We start from the raw sequence: 14,599 nt of genomic DNA on the forward strand, positions 1-14,599 counted from the left end.
TTGTCCGATTTGATTCTGCGAGTTTAGTTTTGGCCTCATTATCTAAGAGCAAACTATTCCATATTTGGAGAGCTGGCTGAAAGATACTAAATACACATTGGAAAAGCTTGTGAAAACCAAACTGAGGATGTGCAGTCTATGGTCAGTTACCTCTATGATGGAAAAGGATGCCATCTACTCATTTTTTCAATCTCTTCTGAATTGATAACAGTTTTCTTCAAGAATATATTCCCAATCTGCTAGATCCTTAGCCGTCACACACATGCACATGCACTGTATTTTAGGTTCTTTATTTTCCTTTTTCCTTCTGTTTAGCAGTAAGCTGTACGTGTACTGTCTACTCAAAACTACTGCTGTCACTCTCTCAATGTTTTCTCCTTGGTTCAGCATGTGAGAGGAGGTGTTCCAAGGAAAAGAAACAGCACAGGAGGAAATGTTGACATTTGTCAGTTATGACCAAAATTTGCTTCTTCCCATAGCATTTTCTTCATTTGCTGTGTTCTGGTTTTTGTTCTTCTGATTTTCTTTCTTTGCAGTACGGTGTCTTCTTTCATCATTTCACTTCTTTGTTGACCTCTACAGTCTGCTCTTGGCTTCTTTTTCTGTCCTCTTTAACATTGTCTTTCCCTTGTTCTTATTTTGCCCTCTGTCACTTCAAATATCCTCATCTGTGGATTAGACTAGTGTTCCTCAAACTTCTTTAAAGTGTTATCCCTTACTGGCTTCCATGGAAACCCAAGAGTTCCAGGAGTAGGTAGGATGTCTTCAGCTTATGCACTTCTAAAGCTTTTCTACTATCACTTCACAATCCCTTTTGAATGCTTTCATAAGAAGAATATTTGAGAATTTGAGAATCACTGAGCTAGGCCAACCTCAGCTGAAAATCCCACGGAGCATAGACAAAAGGTTACCTAAAAAATGGGACACTTCCTCTCGATTTGGGAGCTGGGTAGATGCCAGCTGCATCTTTCTCATGGCCAGCATTGCTCGGTCTCCTGCTGGATGTTGGTTTGACGTGGCTGTGAGTGTGACATGGAAGGGATAGGGCAGAAGTCAGGCATGTCTTCTCCCACAGTCATCTCCATTAAGTCCTGAAAGTACTTCTGTGGAAAGAGTTTCTTCACTGCTTACTGTCCTCACTGGCAGTTACTCTAATTGGGTTGCTTCTCTGCCATTTGCAGTGTGCAAACATGGAACTTCCTAGGTCAGGGATCCGGTTCCAAAATGATCTTGAGTGTAAGGATTTGACCATTGAAGATGTTTGTGGAGTTTGAAGTTTCCTGTCTCTGACAGTTATGGGAGTTTTCTAAGGAAAAGGCTGATTATCCAGTCTGTTCTTTCCCTGCTTTTTCTCACAGGTGACCATATGTTCACTTGTGTTTATGCATATTCTGCCGCTAGGCTGTGGGTATAGCGTGGATTGCAAGACTTCTTGGATTTCATATTGCGTATTCTCAATTTTCACACAAACCTGTATGTGTGTTTGTGTACAAACTCCCACTATCAATTTTGATACCCCTTTTTTTTTTCCCCAAAAAAACCCCACTGAAAAGCAGAGGGGATTTCCTTTATGAGTCATAATTTGCTCCTGGAGAAGCACCTTTTCACTTTTATTCACATATTTAAGAAGAGTAGTAAGAGTATTACTGCTTACCCCTTTGCTCTGGCAGGGATGTTATGTCTGTAGAAATAATATTTTCCTTTCTACCCTCAAGATGGCCACTGTCTAGCAGAGGCATAATTTGCCAGACTATCTATAAATCACATCATGTGCTGTATCCCTTTGATGTACTTGGTCATGGTTGCCTGGGTTTTCCTGGTCTCATTATCTCTGAAGAACTTGACCATTCTTGAAGAGATTATTTTTAAACATGACGTTTTCAGAATTCTATATTTATCTCTTGGTAATTTTTATATATAGTAAATGAAGATGACTGTACAAGTGCTCTGAAAAGAAACACAGACTTTAATTCATTAAAATCTAAATTTGCAAACACAGTACCCAACCGGGAACCCAAATTTAGATGCTTAATTGAGTTAGCAGGGCTTGGAGAGGAAGAAGGCAGGGAATTTGGTTTTGTGTTTTCAGCTAGGTAATTAGTGTGTAGTAATATATTTTTAAAGTTTTCTTTTCAGACATGCAACATCATTAGCAGGCATATAAACGAATCACAAATATGTCTTGGATTGTGGTATGATGTTCAAACCATTAGTAAAAAAATGAAGTGAGAAGAAGGGATCATCTGAAAAATAGGTTTAATGTGTAAGAAGAAAATAGCAATTTCCTGTGAGAATGGAATTGGGTGTCAATATTTATCACAAAGAGTCAAAGGACTTGTTGTGTATATTTTTTTGCAGTTTTCCTGCTACTTTTTTATTCAGCTGTGTAGCTTGCGCTTGTACTTTCTAACAAAGCCACCAGAAGCGCTTCCCAAAATGTCTCAGTTGATGAATTCAACTGACACTACGCTTGGCGTCAGTTCCTATACTGCAGAGTTGTCTTTAATGGGGAGGTTGGGGTTTTTTTGTTTTGGATTTATTTTTAAGAAATGTCACAACATATCTCATGCTATGAAATAGCAGTATTTGGCTAAGAGGTTTAGCCCTCCATTTTTTGAAATAACATTCTTCCTTTATTTAAAGGCTATTTATAATTGCAGATTTTTATTGTGAAATCTACTATAAGAAGTACAGAAAGCCTGGAAACTGATTTTGGCTAATTCATCTTTTAAATCTTTATTATTTAGTTTGGCATGTCTTTGTATAAACAGAATCTAATGTGCATAAATTAAATTCTTCTACTCATCAACCACTTAAACCCTGTACTTCTAAACAAAACTCCCAAACCGAAACCTATTCTAATTCCATTAGAGTCAGAACATTTGGTATGCTCTAATTACAAAAATTTTATCAGATATGGATTCATGAAGGTTGCATGACCTTTAGCCTTGTCTACAAACATGATCATGGGAAAAGGAAAAAACAGCGGTCAAGAAAACTGAGTTCTGAATTTCCCTGTAAAATAAGTGGTTTAGGAGCATATTCTGTGACCCTGGGAAATTCACTTCAGTGTTTCTGCCCTTTCATTTCCCATCTGTGAAATGGCAATGATACTTGCCTCCCCTGCAGAAGTAATGTGAGTACTTTCAGACAGTTGGACAGAAGGAGCTATAGAAATACAGAGATTGTAAGGGAGCAAATTATTTTCCTTTTATGGTAATCATCATCTCCTTTTTGTTGAGGTTTATTTAAAGCAAAGTAATTGCAGGGGTGAAACTTCATAGGCATAATTTAGATTTCAAGAGAGGGGGTAAGGAGGAGGAGATGGGGGTGGTTGTATTTTAAGACTGGGAAGACACCATTAAGTAGCTGATAATCCTTGAGAAGGGATTCTTTGTAGAGTGAATTTCTTTATCTTCTGCTATATTTAGAGAGCCAGGTAGAGTAAATATTTCATAATTAAGCATTGTAATTTTTTTAATGTTTAATTTCTTAGCTCCATTTCCTTTCAAAAGCATACCTGCTTCCATCATTCCTATTCAAGCAATGTTTAGCATCACATGTATTTTCCCATATTTCCTCCAGAGCTGAAAACCTGCATCAGTCCACACCAGGTTGTATCCAGCCATTTCATTGGGATTTCACTGAGCACCTTTGGCAGCTGGGAGCTGTAAGAAAAGGGATTAGCAAGTGTTTGTCTGACACACACTGATCCCAGCACCTGCTGATTGGATTGAAGTAATCCTTTTACAAGTTACAAAACTCTATTATCAGAGCATTAAGAGAGGGGGAGGCAGTGATATACACTACATCAAGGGTATATTAATTTAGGTAAACAGAACATAGGTTGCCATTTAATGTACTTGTGAATTACAGTCATTCTTGCAAAAGTTGCACAATAGTCTAGTCTGGCAGATAATGCCATACACTGCTCATGCAAAGATGATACTTCTCTAGAAACCCAAGAACAATCATTTAGAATTATTTTAGATGGCATGCTTAAAGCACAACTGCTCCCTGTGTACATGCTTAGTTGTTTACAATAATCCTTACATCTACAAATATAAAATTGAAACTATGGAATGTCATCGTTTATTGTTGGCTGACATTACCACGGAAGTTAATTTCTTTCTGAATAATACAACCTATTTGAAACAATCTAGGACTATTATTCTCAACCAGGCTGAATAGTTGCTTTGTCAGAGAATTGCCTTCCTCTGTTTTTTTTAGTTTTCCTTCATCACCTACCATATTATGTATGATATTAGTAGTGTTTTATGCCAAATTACTAGTAAATCTTCATAGTAGTTTTCAATACTTAATTGAAAAGGCTTCAGAACTACTCCTTTCACTGGTGTAATCAGGTACTAAGAAATATGAGAAAAATTAGATCAAAACACATTATGGTAGTAATATGGGTGCAAAGACCGAGGAGGAAAAATAATTTCTCAGTATTTTAAAAGACAAAATACGAATTCCCAGGTTTTTATTTCCTAGATTTTTTCATTTGTGGTTACCTTAGACAGTTCTTGCTGATAAGATCAGGAGATCCGGGATGGCACAGGACAAGTTAGAAAAGAGAAAAGAGCCTTTAGCCTGAAACGACTGACTAATCAGATGATGAAATCCTGGCTCCAGTAAAGTCAGGAGTGTTGCCATTGACAGTAGTGGATGCAGAACGCTCCACGGGATTGAAAGTATGTGAGACTTTATAGCCAGATGTTAATTTAGTGAGATTTACTAAGTTCTGTGAGATACTGACAATGAGTTGCCACAACAGAATTTTTATTTTTGTATGTATATGTATAAACTCAACGTAACTAGCCCAATAAAGTCACATTTCTCTACAGTTAATGCTGAAAACTTGATTTGCCACATTAGGACTAAAGCTAGTGCTTTTAACAACAGTTATGGAGTGACATTTCAGAGATGGAGCTGGTCTTGGCAACAGCTATAGGCTCTGCATTATTGCAGGTTGGTTGGATCAGAGCATCAGAAACATCTATGGTGCTTCAATAGAAATATAACTATTGGAGAAAACTGATTTTCTTAACATGTTAGTTGATCGGAAGAGTTCAATTGGTTGAGATAGTGCATCCTCTCTTTATTTAAGGTCTGCTTTCTTAAGGAAGAAAGGTAGGAAAGGTATGGGCATAGTTTGGCTCTGCTCCCATGTTGTCTTCTACATGGGACCCCACTGAGAGCATTCTTCATGGAAACACGTGTGATGAGCTCCCAGCCTTTGGTCTCTGCAACACCATGACAGCTCAGAGAGAGACCGACCTTCTGTAAACAAGGAAGAGCCCAAAGTAACTTCAGTATTACTATGAAATGGTGTTAGGAGATGTGAGAAATCCTTAGAAAGTGTGAAGAAACATTGTGGTGCTCTGCATGGTCTGAATATGCTTCAGGATTCTAATAGTGACACTTATCTCAGGGAGCTTTATTTGAGCAGATCTGGACAAGTATGGGTGCACCAAAATAGAAGAATAAAGTAATCATAATTTTGTAAAAGAGGAGGGGAGAGGAGGAAAGAGGAGAAACGAACTTTTCTATTACTGTTCCCTGAGTCCAGACTCCAACCCTAGAAAATAATGGAGCACATATTAAAAAAGAAATTTCTGATTATCTAGCGAGAGATTTTTCAAGGGCATAAAAGGGAGATAAGTGTGAGGGTCTCATTTAAGAGGATGGGGAAGGCTGGAGTCTTTCCTTTGTATGTTTGCTAATCTCCTCCATCCTTTCCATTGGATAGCTGCACAATGAGTAAGAATGTGCATAATTTTATAAAGAATAAATCTTGCCTGGACAAACTTGATTGCTTTTTATTTAACTAAAACTACAAAACCAGTAGATGAAGTGAAAACAACAGATGTAATATATCCAGATTTTAATAAAGCCTTGAAACTGTCTCATGAATAGTTAATTGAAAAATTAATGTCGTTTTTTTAGAAGACAGTTATGTGGATTGAAATGTGGCTAAAGGGTGATATACAAAAAGTAATGATCAAAAGCTATGTATGGGAGTGTCTGGCAGAGTACAGGAATTGCTGTTAGATCCAGTTATATTTAATTTTTTAAATAATGATCTGGAAGTGGATGTAAGTGACAATGACTTTTACAAGTGGTATCACAGTGTAAAGTTCTGCACAGAAGTGATGACAGAGGAGTAATTCAAAAGTTTGAAAACCTTAGACCTGAAAACACATCCAAAAAATAAACTATCTTTGAAGAAAAGAGTCACAAGAAGAGATGTCTATAGTTTGCATAGATCCATTAATTAATGATCTGTGAAGACACTGAAATATATACAAACAGAAATTACACAGAACAGCAATATTCTGTGTAAGCAGACTAGGGTTGCAATAAATGGATTGGTGACAATGGGTAGCAAATTAAGTTTGCAATAGAAAAGCAATACTATTGGCATCTGCATGAAAAATCATCTCAAATGAGGACTACTATTCCTTATTGAAAATTTTTGAGTATTTCCAGGAACACAGTGTATAGTTCAGAACAGTTTGTGTCCCAAATAGTAATGAGCAGTGTTTTATCCTTCTACTTTAGATACAGGCCACCTAAATGTTAGAAAGTTTCTTAGTGAAGTGCAAGAAACGACATTATTTGAAGGCCTGGAAATGGGTAATCAGGTAGACTTCCTCTATCTCTAAATTCTATAGCACTGCAAGTAATATGAGTGGGAACAGAGAAATTTACTGTGAAACCACTAATGATAAGGTATTCAGCCAGGAAAAGGAAGGAGAAAATCATGTGCTGTGTTGAAAGTAATTTGGATTTATGCAGAAAAGTATTCCTCTTACATATAGTCAATGCAATATGTATTGAAGAAGGCAAAGTAGTTTAAGCAGAATAGCAAAAACGCTGGGGTGTCCTGTGCCAGAACAATGTAGCCTACAAGTTAGCAGGGAACAAAGGCAAAAAAAAGCTTTTACTTAAGTCAATTGGAGAGAATAACAAAACAAATTGTTTCAAGTATGGTCATTTAGTGCACAATTTGCTATATAATAGCTAAGGCCAATTCTCTTCTCTCCAGATTCCTTCTGAAGAACCCAATGAAGCACCACGGCACTGCCTGGCCCTCTGCATCTCTGGAAAAAGAGGCAGCAGTTTGAAAGCAGTGGCTCTCACACTGTTAGGTGAAAGGTGTGGATTTGAGTGGTCACTGTTCCCAAGGATTAAGATAATGTCCCATACACTTCTTCAGCTGACATTTGAGATTCGATTAGACCTGTCAAGGTCTGTCAATTTAACAGTTGCCCATCTTTTCATTAAAAGAGACATCCTCAGTCGTGAAAAGAGCGTCTAATCAAGTACCATATTGGAAGTATGTTGTCAAAAATAATTGCTTTTTGTAATAGCTGAACATCATCTAATAAAATAGGTGTTTTTAAAACAAATATCTTGACAGATGCAAACCATACTATCTCTGAAGAAGGTATCTGGAGATTGACCAGACAATTAGAATTTAATTGTTGTATTTGTTAACCTTAATTTAGTCACAGAGCACGTACTGGATGCCACTCCTTGATTAAAAAAAAAGTAAAGAAAAACAAAGTGGTTTGACACCATATTACAACATCAACCGAGCGCTCAGGAAGTTTTACTAAAGCCAAGCCAGGCTGTTGTGCTCTGTCTTCGTGTCTGTGTTCAGGCACGCTGAATCTGTCTTAATATTTGCCACTGGCACTGGTTCTCTTGGCCAGAGATTCATTGTCCCTGGGACAGTTTTTCATCCTCTGGCTGAAAGCTCATCTTTTGCCTTACGACTGGCATGTCTCACACAATAATAATAGATTTTACAACACATTCCCCCTCTCCACATAATGTCGATGCATCCTTCTTATCCCCATAACATGTCTGGTAGCAAGAGCATCTCATCTGTGTATAAAAGAGAAAGTATGAACTGGGCTACCAATTGTCCTTGCAGGTGAGGCCCTGGGGAAGGAAAATTAAGACTTAATGAAACTTAAGGTACCTCAGGAGATCTGTCCAAGCAGACAATGTTTGTTTAAATAATAGCATATACTTGGGATTACAGGACTTGCCTTGATGTGGACCTATTGGTGAGACCAGACCTCTACCTTTTTCAGCAGGCTTTGAGGAGCATTACAGTAACAGTGGTGACAACCTCTATTTATTTTACCTGCTGCTTTGGGACAAGGAAAATCATGTGCGTTTGACATGTTGGTAATGAATTTCTTTTGTACCAGGCAAATGCTGTAGAATGTCTCATGAAAACATCCTAATTAACGAGTGGATTTGAGTAGACATACAATCTCTAAAATATCAGAAGTTCCACTCAATTTAATGTACATCCAGCAGCTCCCAAGAGAGTGTTTCAAAATCACTCAGCTTCTGTTTAGCAAAATGGGGATGAGCGTAGGGGCTCTGAAGGACTGTAAATGAAAGATTACTTAACTCTGAGGGAATTGTCTGAATCCTGAATGTTTTAAAGCAAGCTTCTTTCTCAGTAGCTTTTTTAAACGTGTGTAAAGCAGATGTTCATATTGTGCAGAGCCTTCCACAAGCCTGTTCAAATAGTCAAACACCTTTTCAAGACCTGTCAGGAAGTGCCCTGTGAATCTGATCCATGCGATGCAGGTGTTGAAACTACGTGAAAAGTGGTTGTCTGGTTAAAGTAAAAATTTCAGTGTGTTTTCATTTGAACATTCATTTCTCTTTACACTCAGGATTCCCTGAAAAAGGAAGGTAAGAGTAAAAGGAGTATTCCTTTTTAAAGAGAGATGAGTTATTTAAAAAGTCATGTGCACTAAAAGCAATCATATTACCTTAACTGTGTCATATTTGATGATTTTAAAAGAAAACAAATTTCTTTTTAAAATGCAATCCTTGAAATCATCAAATAGGCAAGCTGGAGCCAACAGGAAGCTCCTTGCTATGTACAGCCCCGCCTTAGGAATCAAATGTTCATGGCCCTTTTCATACAGCTTCGTGAATCTTACAGTACTTCGGAGAGATTCAGTGTTGGCGGATCTGTATATCTGCATAAAATGTCCCTGAAGTCTATGGGACATTGGTGATGGGCATGTCAAAATGAATCAGATTATAAAACTGTGGTTTAAAATGGGAAGATGCTACGGGCTGGTCCTTGATTGCCTGATCTCTGCCTGCTGCATGCTAAACAGCTTCTCCGAAGCCAGGAGTCTTGGCTCAGTGGTATTGTAAGATTTTGCTATTTTTTCCCTTTGCCTCATAAAAATTCTTATATACCAACTAGTCTCTGCTCAGGAGGGATTATCTTTTTATTATGTTCAGTATACATATCCAGGCACAGATTTACTAGGAGAAAAGAACGGAATCTTTAGCCTCCCTCCTTTCCCCAGTAGCAACAGCCTTTTGGCAAGGACAAGCAAACTATCAGAGGATGGTTTCCTCCCGTTAACTTGCAGGTTAAGGCTGGGAACACGTTAGCTGACCGGCTCCCTTAACACACGATGGGGCCACGCAACTCTCCCAGCTCCCCATCTGTCAGGTCACAGCTCTGTCCACTGCAATGCTTTTTCCTTCATTATAGAAAAGAAGCAATCACCCAGTAGGTGTTTTGATTGTATCTAGGCCACCACTATTTTTTACCTCCTTTAGAAACCTTTCTTCTAATGCAATATATTTCTATGTCCCTGAAGATACCCTTTCTGGAAGCGTCACTTCTTGAATTGCTTTTCAGTAACAGGTTTGATTTACAAATCTCGTGTAAAGACGCACACACCCGACAAACCCTGCACAAAACAAAGCTGTGTGTCAGGGGCTCTTTTGTAACTGCAAAAACCGTTCAAGCTGCAAGAGAGAGCAGTATCCTGCTTCGCTGGTGGGGTGGGAAGCGCGGTGGAGCGACAGCTTTAGCAGAGCTCCCGTTTGGCGGAAGACAAGCTGCAAGCTTTTTGCACCTTCTGTTAAACCTGCTGAGAGGGCATGAGAGCCTTTCTTCTTTAAGCATGTTTGGGAAGAACTATTTGACATAACAGAGATTGTTTATGGAAAAGGTTTTCTAAGCAATTAAACTGCTTTTTATACTTTTCAGTGAATCCTTTCCAGAGGCTTTTTCCAGACAAGTGTTGCTACAGATTAGGCTGTATTAGGGAGTGCTCCAGCAAGAACTGCTTTGACTGGTGTTTGGGCCAGAGGCACCCACAGCTCTGCTCCCGATCCCCGGCCAGACCCTGAGCCTGTCCCCTAAACAGCCTGTCCCTTTTTTAATCTGTTTAGGGATGTTAACTTCAACCTACCTTGTAAAGGTAGTATGGAGTTTAATTTACAAATATGAACTGGGTGTAATGTGAGTTTATTCTGTTGCTTAGCATAGGAGAAGATGACAGACTCGGAAAGGTAATTTGACTGTATAAGTAGGCTTACAGTACCAGGTGATCACTTTCTTAATTTTCGTGCTAAAGGGAAGGGAAGATTTCTGTTTTTCCCCACCCCTCCTCCTTTCTGCTCTCTTCCCCTCACCTGCTTGGACAATTTTCAGGTCCATGGGGTGAAGGAATAGGGTTTTAGTTCACTTTTGGCAAACCTTTGGAACTGAATTCTCAATCCACTGCTGTACTGAATCTCTAGCCTTGGGAGATCTGCAAAAACTTAAGACCTGCACCAATATACTCTGATCATTCCTGCCACAGCCAGTTAATTTTTCTTTGGTGATGCTTCTCCTAACACTGTTGACTTTACTGAATGCCAGGTACAATCTTTAACAACATATATTAATATTAATTAACAGCACCTTCTCAGTTCAAGACCCTCTCTGTGCCAGTCCATGTGCAGGACGAGTTCTTAATGACCTGGTACTTGAGCCATGACACTTCAGCCTGACAAGTTTTTAATTCTCCTCAACAGCTGTATCATTGTTGTGACTTGCATATGTGCTTGAACTCTAGTTTTAAAAGCCTTTGGTTTGATGTGAGTTGTTGTTGTAGTAAGTAATTTTTATCAATGGGCTTTTGTTTCTTTTTCATTGCCTGATGAAAGAGACATTTGAGACATTTGGGCTTACATTTTCTAGGTTCTGAAGAAGAAATAGTTTTTTCCTGAAGCTCAGTAGCTGGGGGTTTCAAGCATTTCTTCTCTGTTAGCACTGGTATATGTTAGCATTCTCATTTTGTATAGCACAAATAAGCTTAAAGTTAACTCTCTTAAGTGAATGAAATAGCCATAAGACTGAGTGTGTTTTGTCCCCAAAGCTCAGGATTCCCCTGCTTTCCTTCCTGAGATACATCCTTTTAGCTTAGCTTTGAGCTTAGCTAAGTCAATGCTTAATACAGTATTCTTTTAATTCCAGTCCTACATGGAAGATCATCTGAAAAACAAGAATCGTCTGGAGAAGGAATGGGAAGCTCTGTGTGCTTATCAGGCTGAACCCAATGCCACCACCGTTGCACAGCAGGAGGAAAATACCCAGAAGAACCGCTCACGGACTGTAGTACCATGTATGTACACTTTAATTTGGATGATTGCCTTTTAAGTTCTTGATACTTTTCTCAATATCCTTTGCACAGTGATTTGAAAGCTACAGATGACAGGCAAACAGAATACAGAGTAGCTTATATGTGTACTAGAAAACTAGCTACAACTATGGGCTGCGTGCATGTCCTGTTGTCATATCAGACCCTGTTTGTCTCCTTATAAGTTGCATATATGTTACAAAAATGCATAACTATGTCACATAGCACTGCTGCTGCAGCTGTGCTGTCTCATGAAATTCAATAGCCAGAGTGCTTTTCAGTGCTGGAATATACTTTCTGTACAAGAGTGGCATCTGTAGCCATTCAACAGAAAGAAGTTTGGCTTGTGTTTAGACAAGTTGGTAGCATGTCCATCCAACAGTAATACCAGCAGTCTATAATCAGAGCTAGAGGATCTGTTTATCAGATACTCAGCTGTACTGAATGAGCCCCTTTAGGCTTTAGTGGATAAGCTTGCAAACTGGCTTCTCTCTCTGCTAGGCTTAGGATAAAAAGAGAAAAAGAAAAAAAAAAGCAGCCAGTGTTTATATTCCTAGAATCTGCTCTTTCCTGTAAGCAGCCACCTTTCTGAGCTTGAAATAAAAGCAGCATATATTGCCTATGCAAATATATGTATCTCATAGATTACATTGGTAATCTATGGCCACACATTTTATTAAGCAACCAATGAAACAAAACTGAAACTGAGAATATATGCACAGTCCACAGCAACAAAAATGCTCGCAGTCAGCGTGCCCACAACCCAGCTGGGTAGCTTGGCAAACGTATATAGCTATTTTAATTTTTAAAGTGCCCTGAAAACATTAATTTTCCCTATGAGAGCCTTGAGTAAGTACTATTCCTCCTTTAGAAATGAGGAATGACAGGTAACACGTTAAGTAAATGTCAGAGCCAGATTTAGAGTGAAGATTCTTTGGAAGTACATGATAATTTAACTGAGCCCATCAGTCCTTGCCTATTTGCTTCAGCAGTATTTGGCTCTCTTGTTTATGTAGTGGCTTTTTTGCAATACTTTGCCGCTTAAGAGAGGAGTACGATAGTTTGGTGATGTGAATTCTCCTGAGTAAATGTGGCGCTGATGGAAAGCCTTTTGGGGCAACAGCAACAGTTTGCTGACTTCCATGTGTTTTGGGATCAGGTCTATTAAAAAGTTCTAAAGAAGTCACCATGAAAGTTAAAGGAGTGCAAGATTTCTGTGCTCTTTTCCATCCTGAAAAAAATAGCATTTAACCATTATGACAGGAAGTGAAAATTGCTTTGTGATAATGTGTATTGATCCAAGTTAATCTTCCTGCTTAAAGTGTTCTTTTCAATGTGGTCTTACAGTCAGACCATCTTAAGCTATTCCAAGTCCCTGCTCATAAATTAAGCCAGATTGTTTCTGGTTGCTGCCTTGGAGACAGCATGGGAGCTACAGGTGTTGCGAGATATTGCTGCTGGTTATTCAGCTGATGTAGGAAACATGTCTGCATGATACAACGAGCAGTAAGATAGGGACCCTCAGACTAGACCGTTCTAGCTCTGAATCCAGAAGTAACATAGCTGCGGCAGTCCTAAAGAGCAGAGATTTTTAGCTTGTGTGTCATGCCACACTAGAGAGCTGAACTATTTTCAGAGCTAAGATAGTCTGTCTCTTTTCATCATATTATACCGTGTGGATGAATCAGCCTACACTAATAAGCCTTCAGCTGACGAGTCTCTACCATTGCTTCTTCCATGGCATATTGTTATGCCTGTTCTTCCTGTTCTTCTGTTCTATCGCCAAGTCTAGACTGAATTGGTACTACCTGGGAAGGTTTTTGGACATGGACAAGGTGGCTGCAATTTATCCGAAGCTTTGATTAGAAGTATTTTATCACATTTAAAATCCCTTAGTACTTTTACAAGAGCAAAATGCTATTTTTTGGCTTTGTGACAATGTGGAAACTTCTATTATAGCTATTAGTGCACTGGGAGCTTTCCTTTTTGACTGAATTGCACAAAATTACCTGCCCTCACTTTCTGAAGTTGCTGCGCACTGTTAAACAGTCATGTTATATCCTTAAAACTACTTTGATGATGGGTGGAAAGTGTGGCATAGAGTTTAAACAATATTAAATTTTGATAAGGTGATGGTTATTGTAGACTCTCAGATTAGACTGAGATGAGAAAGAGCCCAGTTTGCCCACTTTTTTTTGACTATGTTTGACACTAAATCTATAGCAAAAAGTCACAGATTTGCTTCATAATGAATTAAGAAGCAATGCTCGTACAGATTTGATATGCTACAAAGTTGTTATGCCACATTCAAAGTATTCTCACAGAGTAATGCCTTGTTAGCATTTCCTTACCCCTTTCATATTCATAATCACCTTGACAGGGTAGAACAAGATTGCCAATTCATGTAAAAGGTTTCACCTTAGGAAGGCTTAAAAGAAGCTTTAATATCATGTTGCATTTACTTTGCATTTTCCTTTCTTAAGCAGTCTTAAAACAATACAATTTTATTTTTTGCTGATTATATAACTGATATAATTTCTAGATTAACGTTATCTTTAATCTCACAATTTTATCATAGATTTACTTTTATACCTATCTTCTCTATTTACAAACAGCTTTTAAAATACTTGGTAGCAGAACACCTTGACACCGCACTTAATGAATTACTAGTTAAAAAAATTCTGACTGTTGAAGTAACTTGGACCTTCTCGATTAACAAAACTGCATCCTTTTATCCAACCAACAAGCAGATTGCTGTAATTTAGTGCAACGGGATACCTTTTTTCCATATGAACACATTAGCAGCTCTATTTGTTGATGTCCAAAAAAAAACTTTCCAGACTTTATTTTCTCTTTTTGCATCTTTGCAAAATAAAACCATCTCAATAGGGTCAATACTGTATGTTGTTATTTATGTATACCATAGATACATATAGGTATTTTAAAAATTTAGCAAACAACTTTTTGCAGTGGTCATCTGTCAAAAGCTGTCTACTATAGCTGTGTCCATGGGTCATGGCATATATTAGAGCAACCTACTTACCTCTGTGCTTTGGTTTTCCTCCAAAGGAAAGCAAAGCATTTAGGGGCAGAGTGTGCACCCAGCTCTGAGGTTTGTGTGC

The 14,599-nt window shown here is 38.4% G+C and overlaps 1 protein-coding gene across 2 annotated transcripts in view; it reads left to right on the top strand.

Moving 5' to 3' along the window:
* PTPRN2 (protein tyrosine phosphatase receptor type N2) overlaps positions 1–14,599 on the top strand; it is a 672,845-nt gene that overhangs the window by 597,526 nt on the left and 60,720 nt on the right. For both annotated transcript variants that reach the window (XM_052806687.1, XM_052806693.1), the window contains one exon: positions 11,315–11,462. In XM_052806687.1, the coding sequence (XP_052662647.1) occupies positions 11,315–11,462 (148 nt within the window). The remainder of the gene's footprint in view (positions 1–11,314; positions 11,463–14,599) is intronic.

This window comes from Harpia harpyja, chromosome 1 (genome assembly GCF_026419915.1).
Source record: "Harpia harpyja isolate bHarHar1 chromosome 1, bHarHar1 primary haplotype, whole genome shotgun sequence".
In the NCBI taxonomy this organism is placed as follows: Eukaryota; Metazoa; Chordata; class Aves; order Accipitriformes; family Accipitridae; genus Harpia; species Harpia harpyja.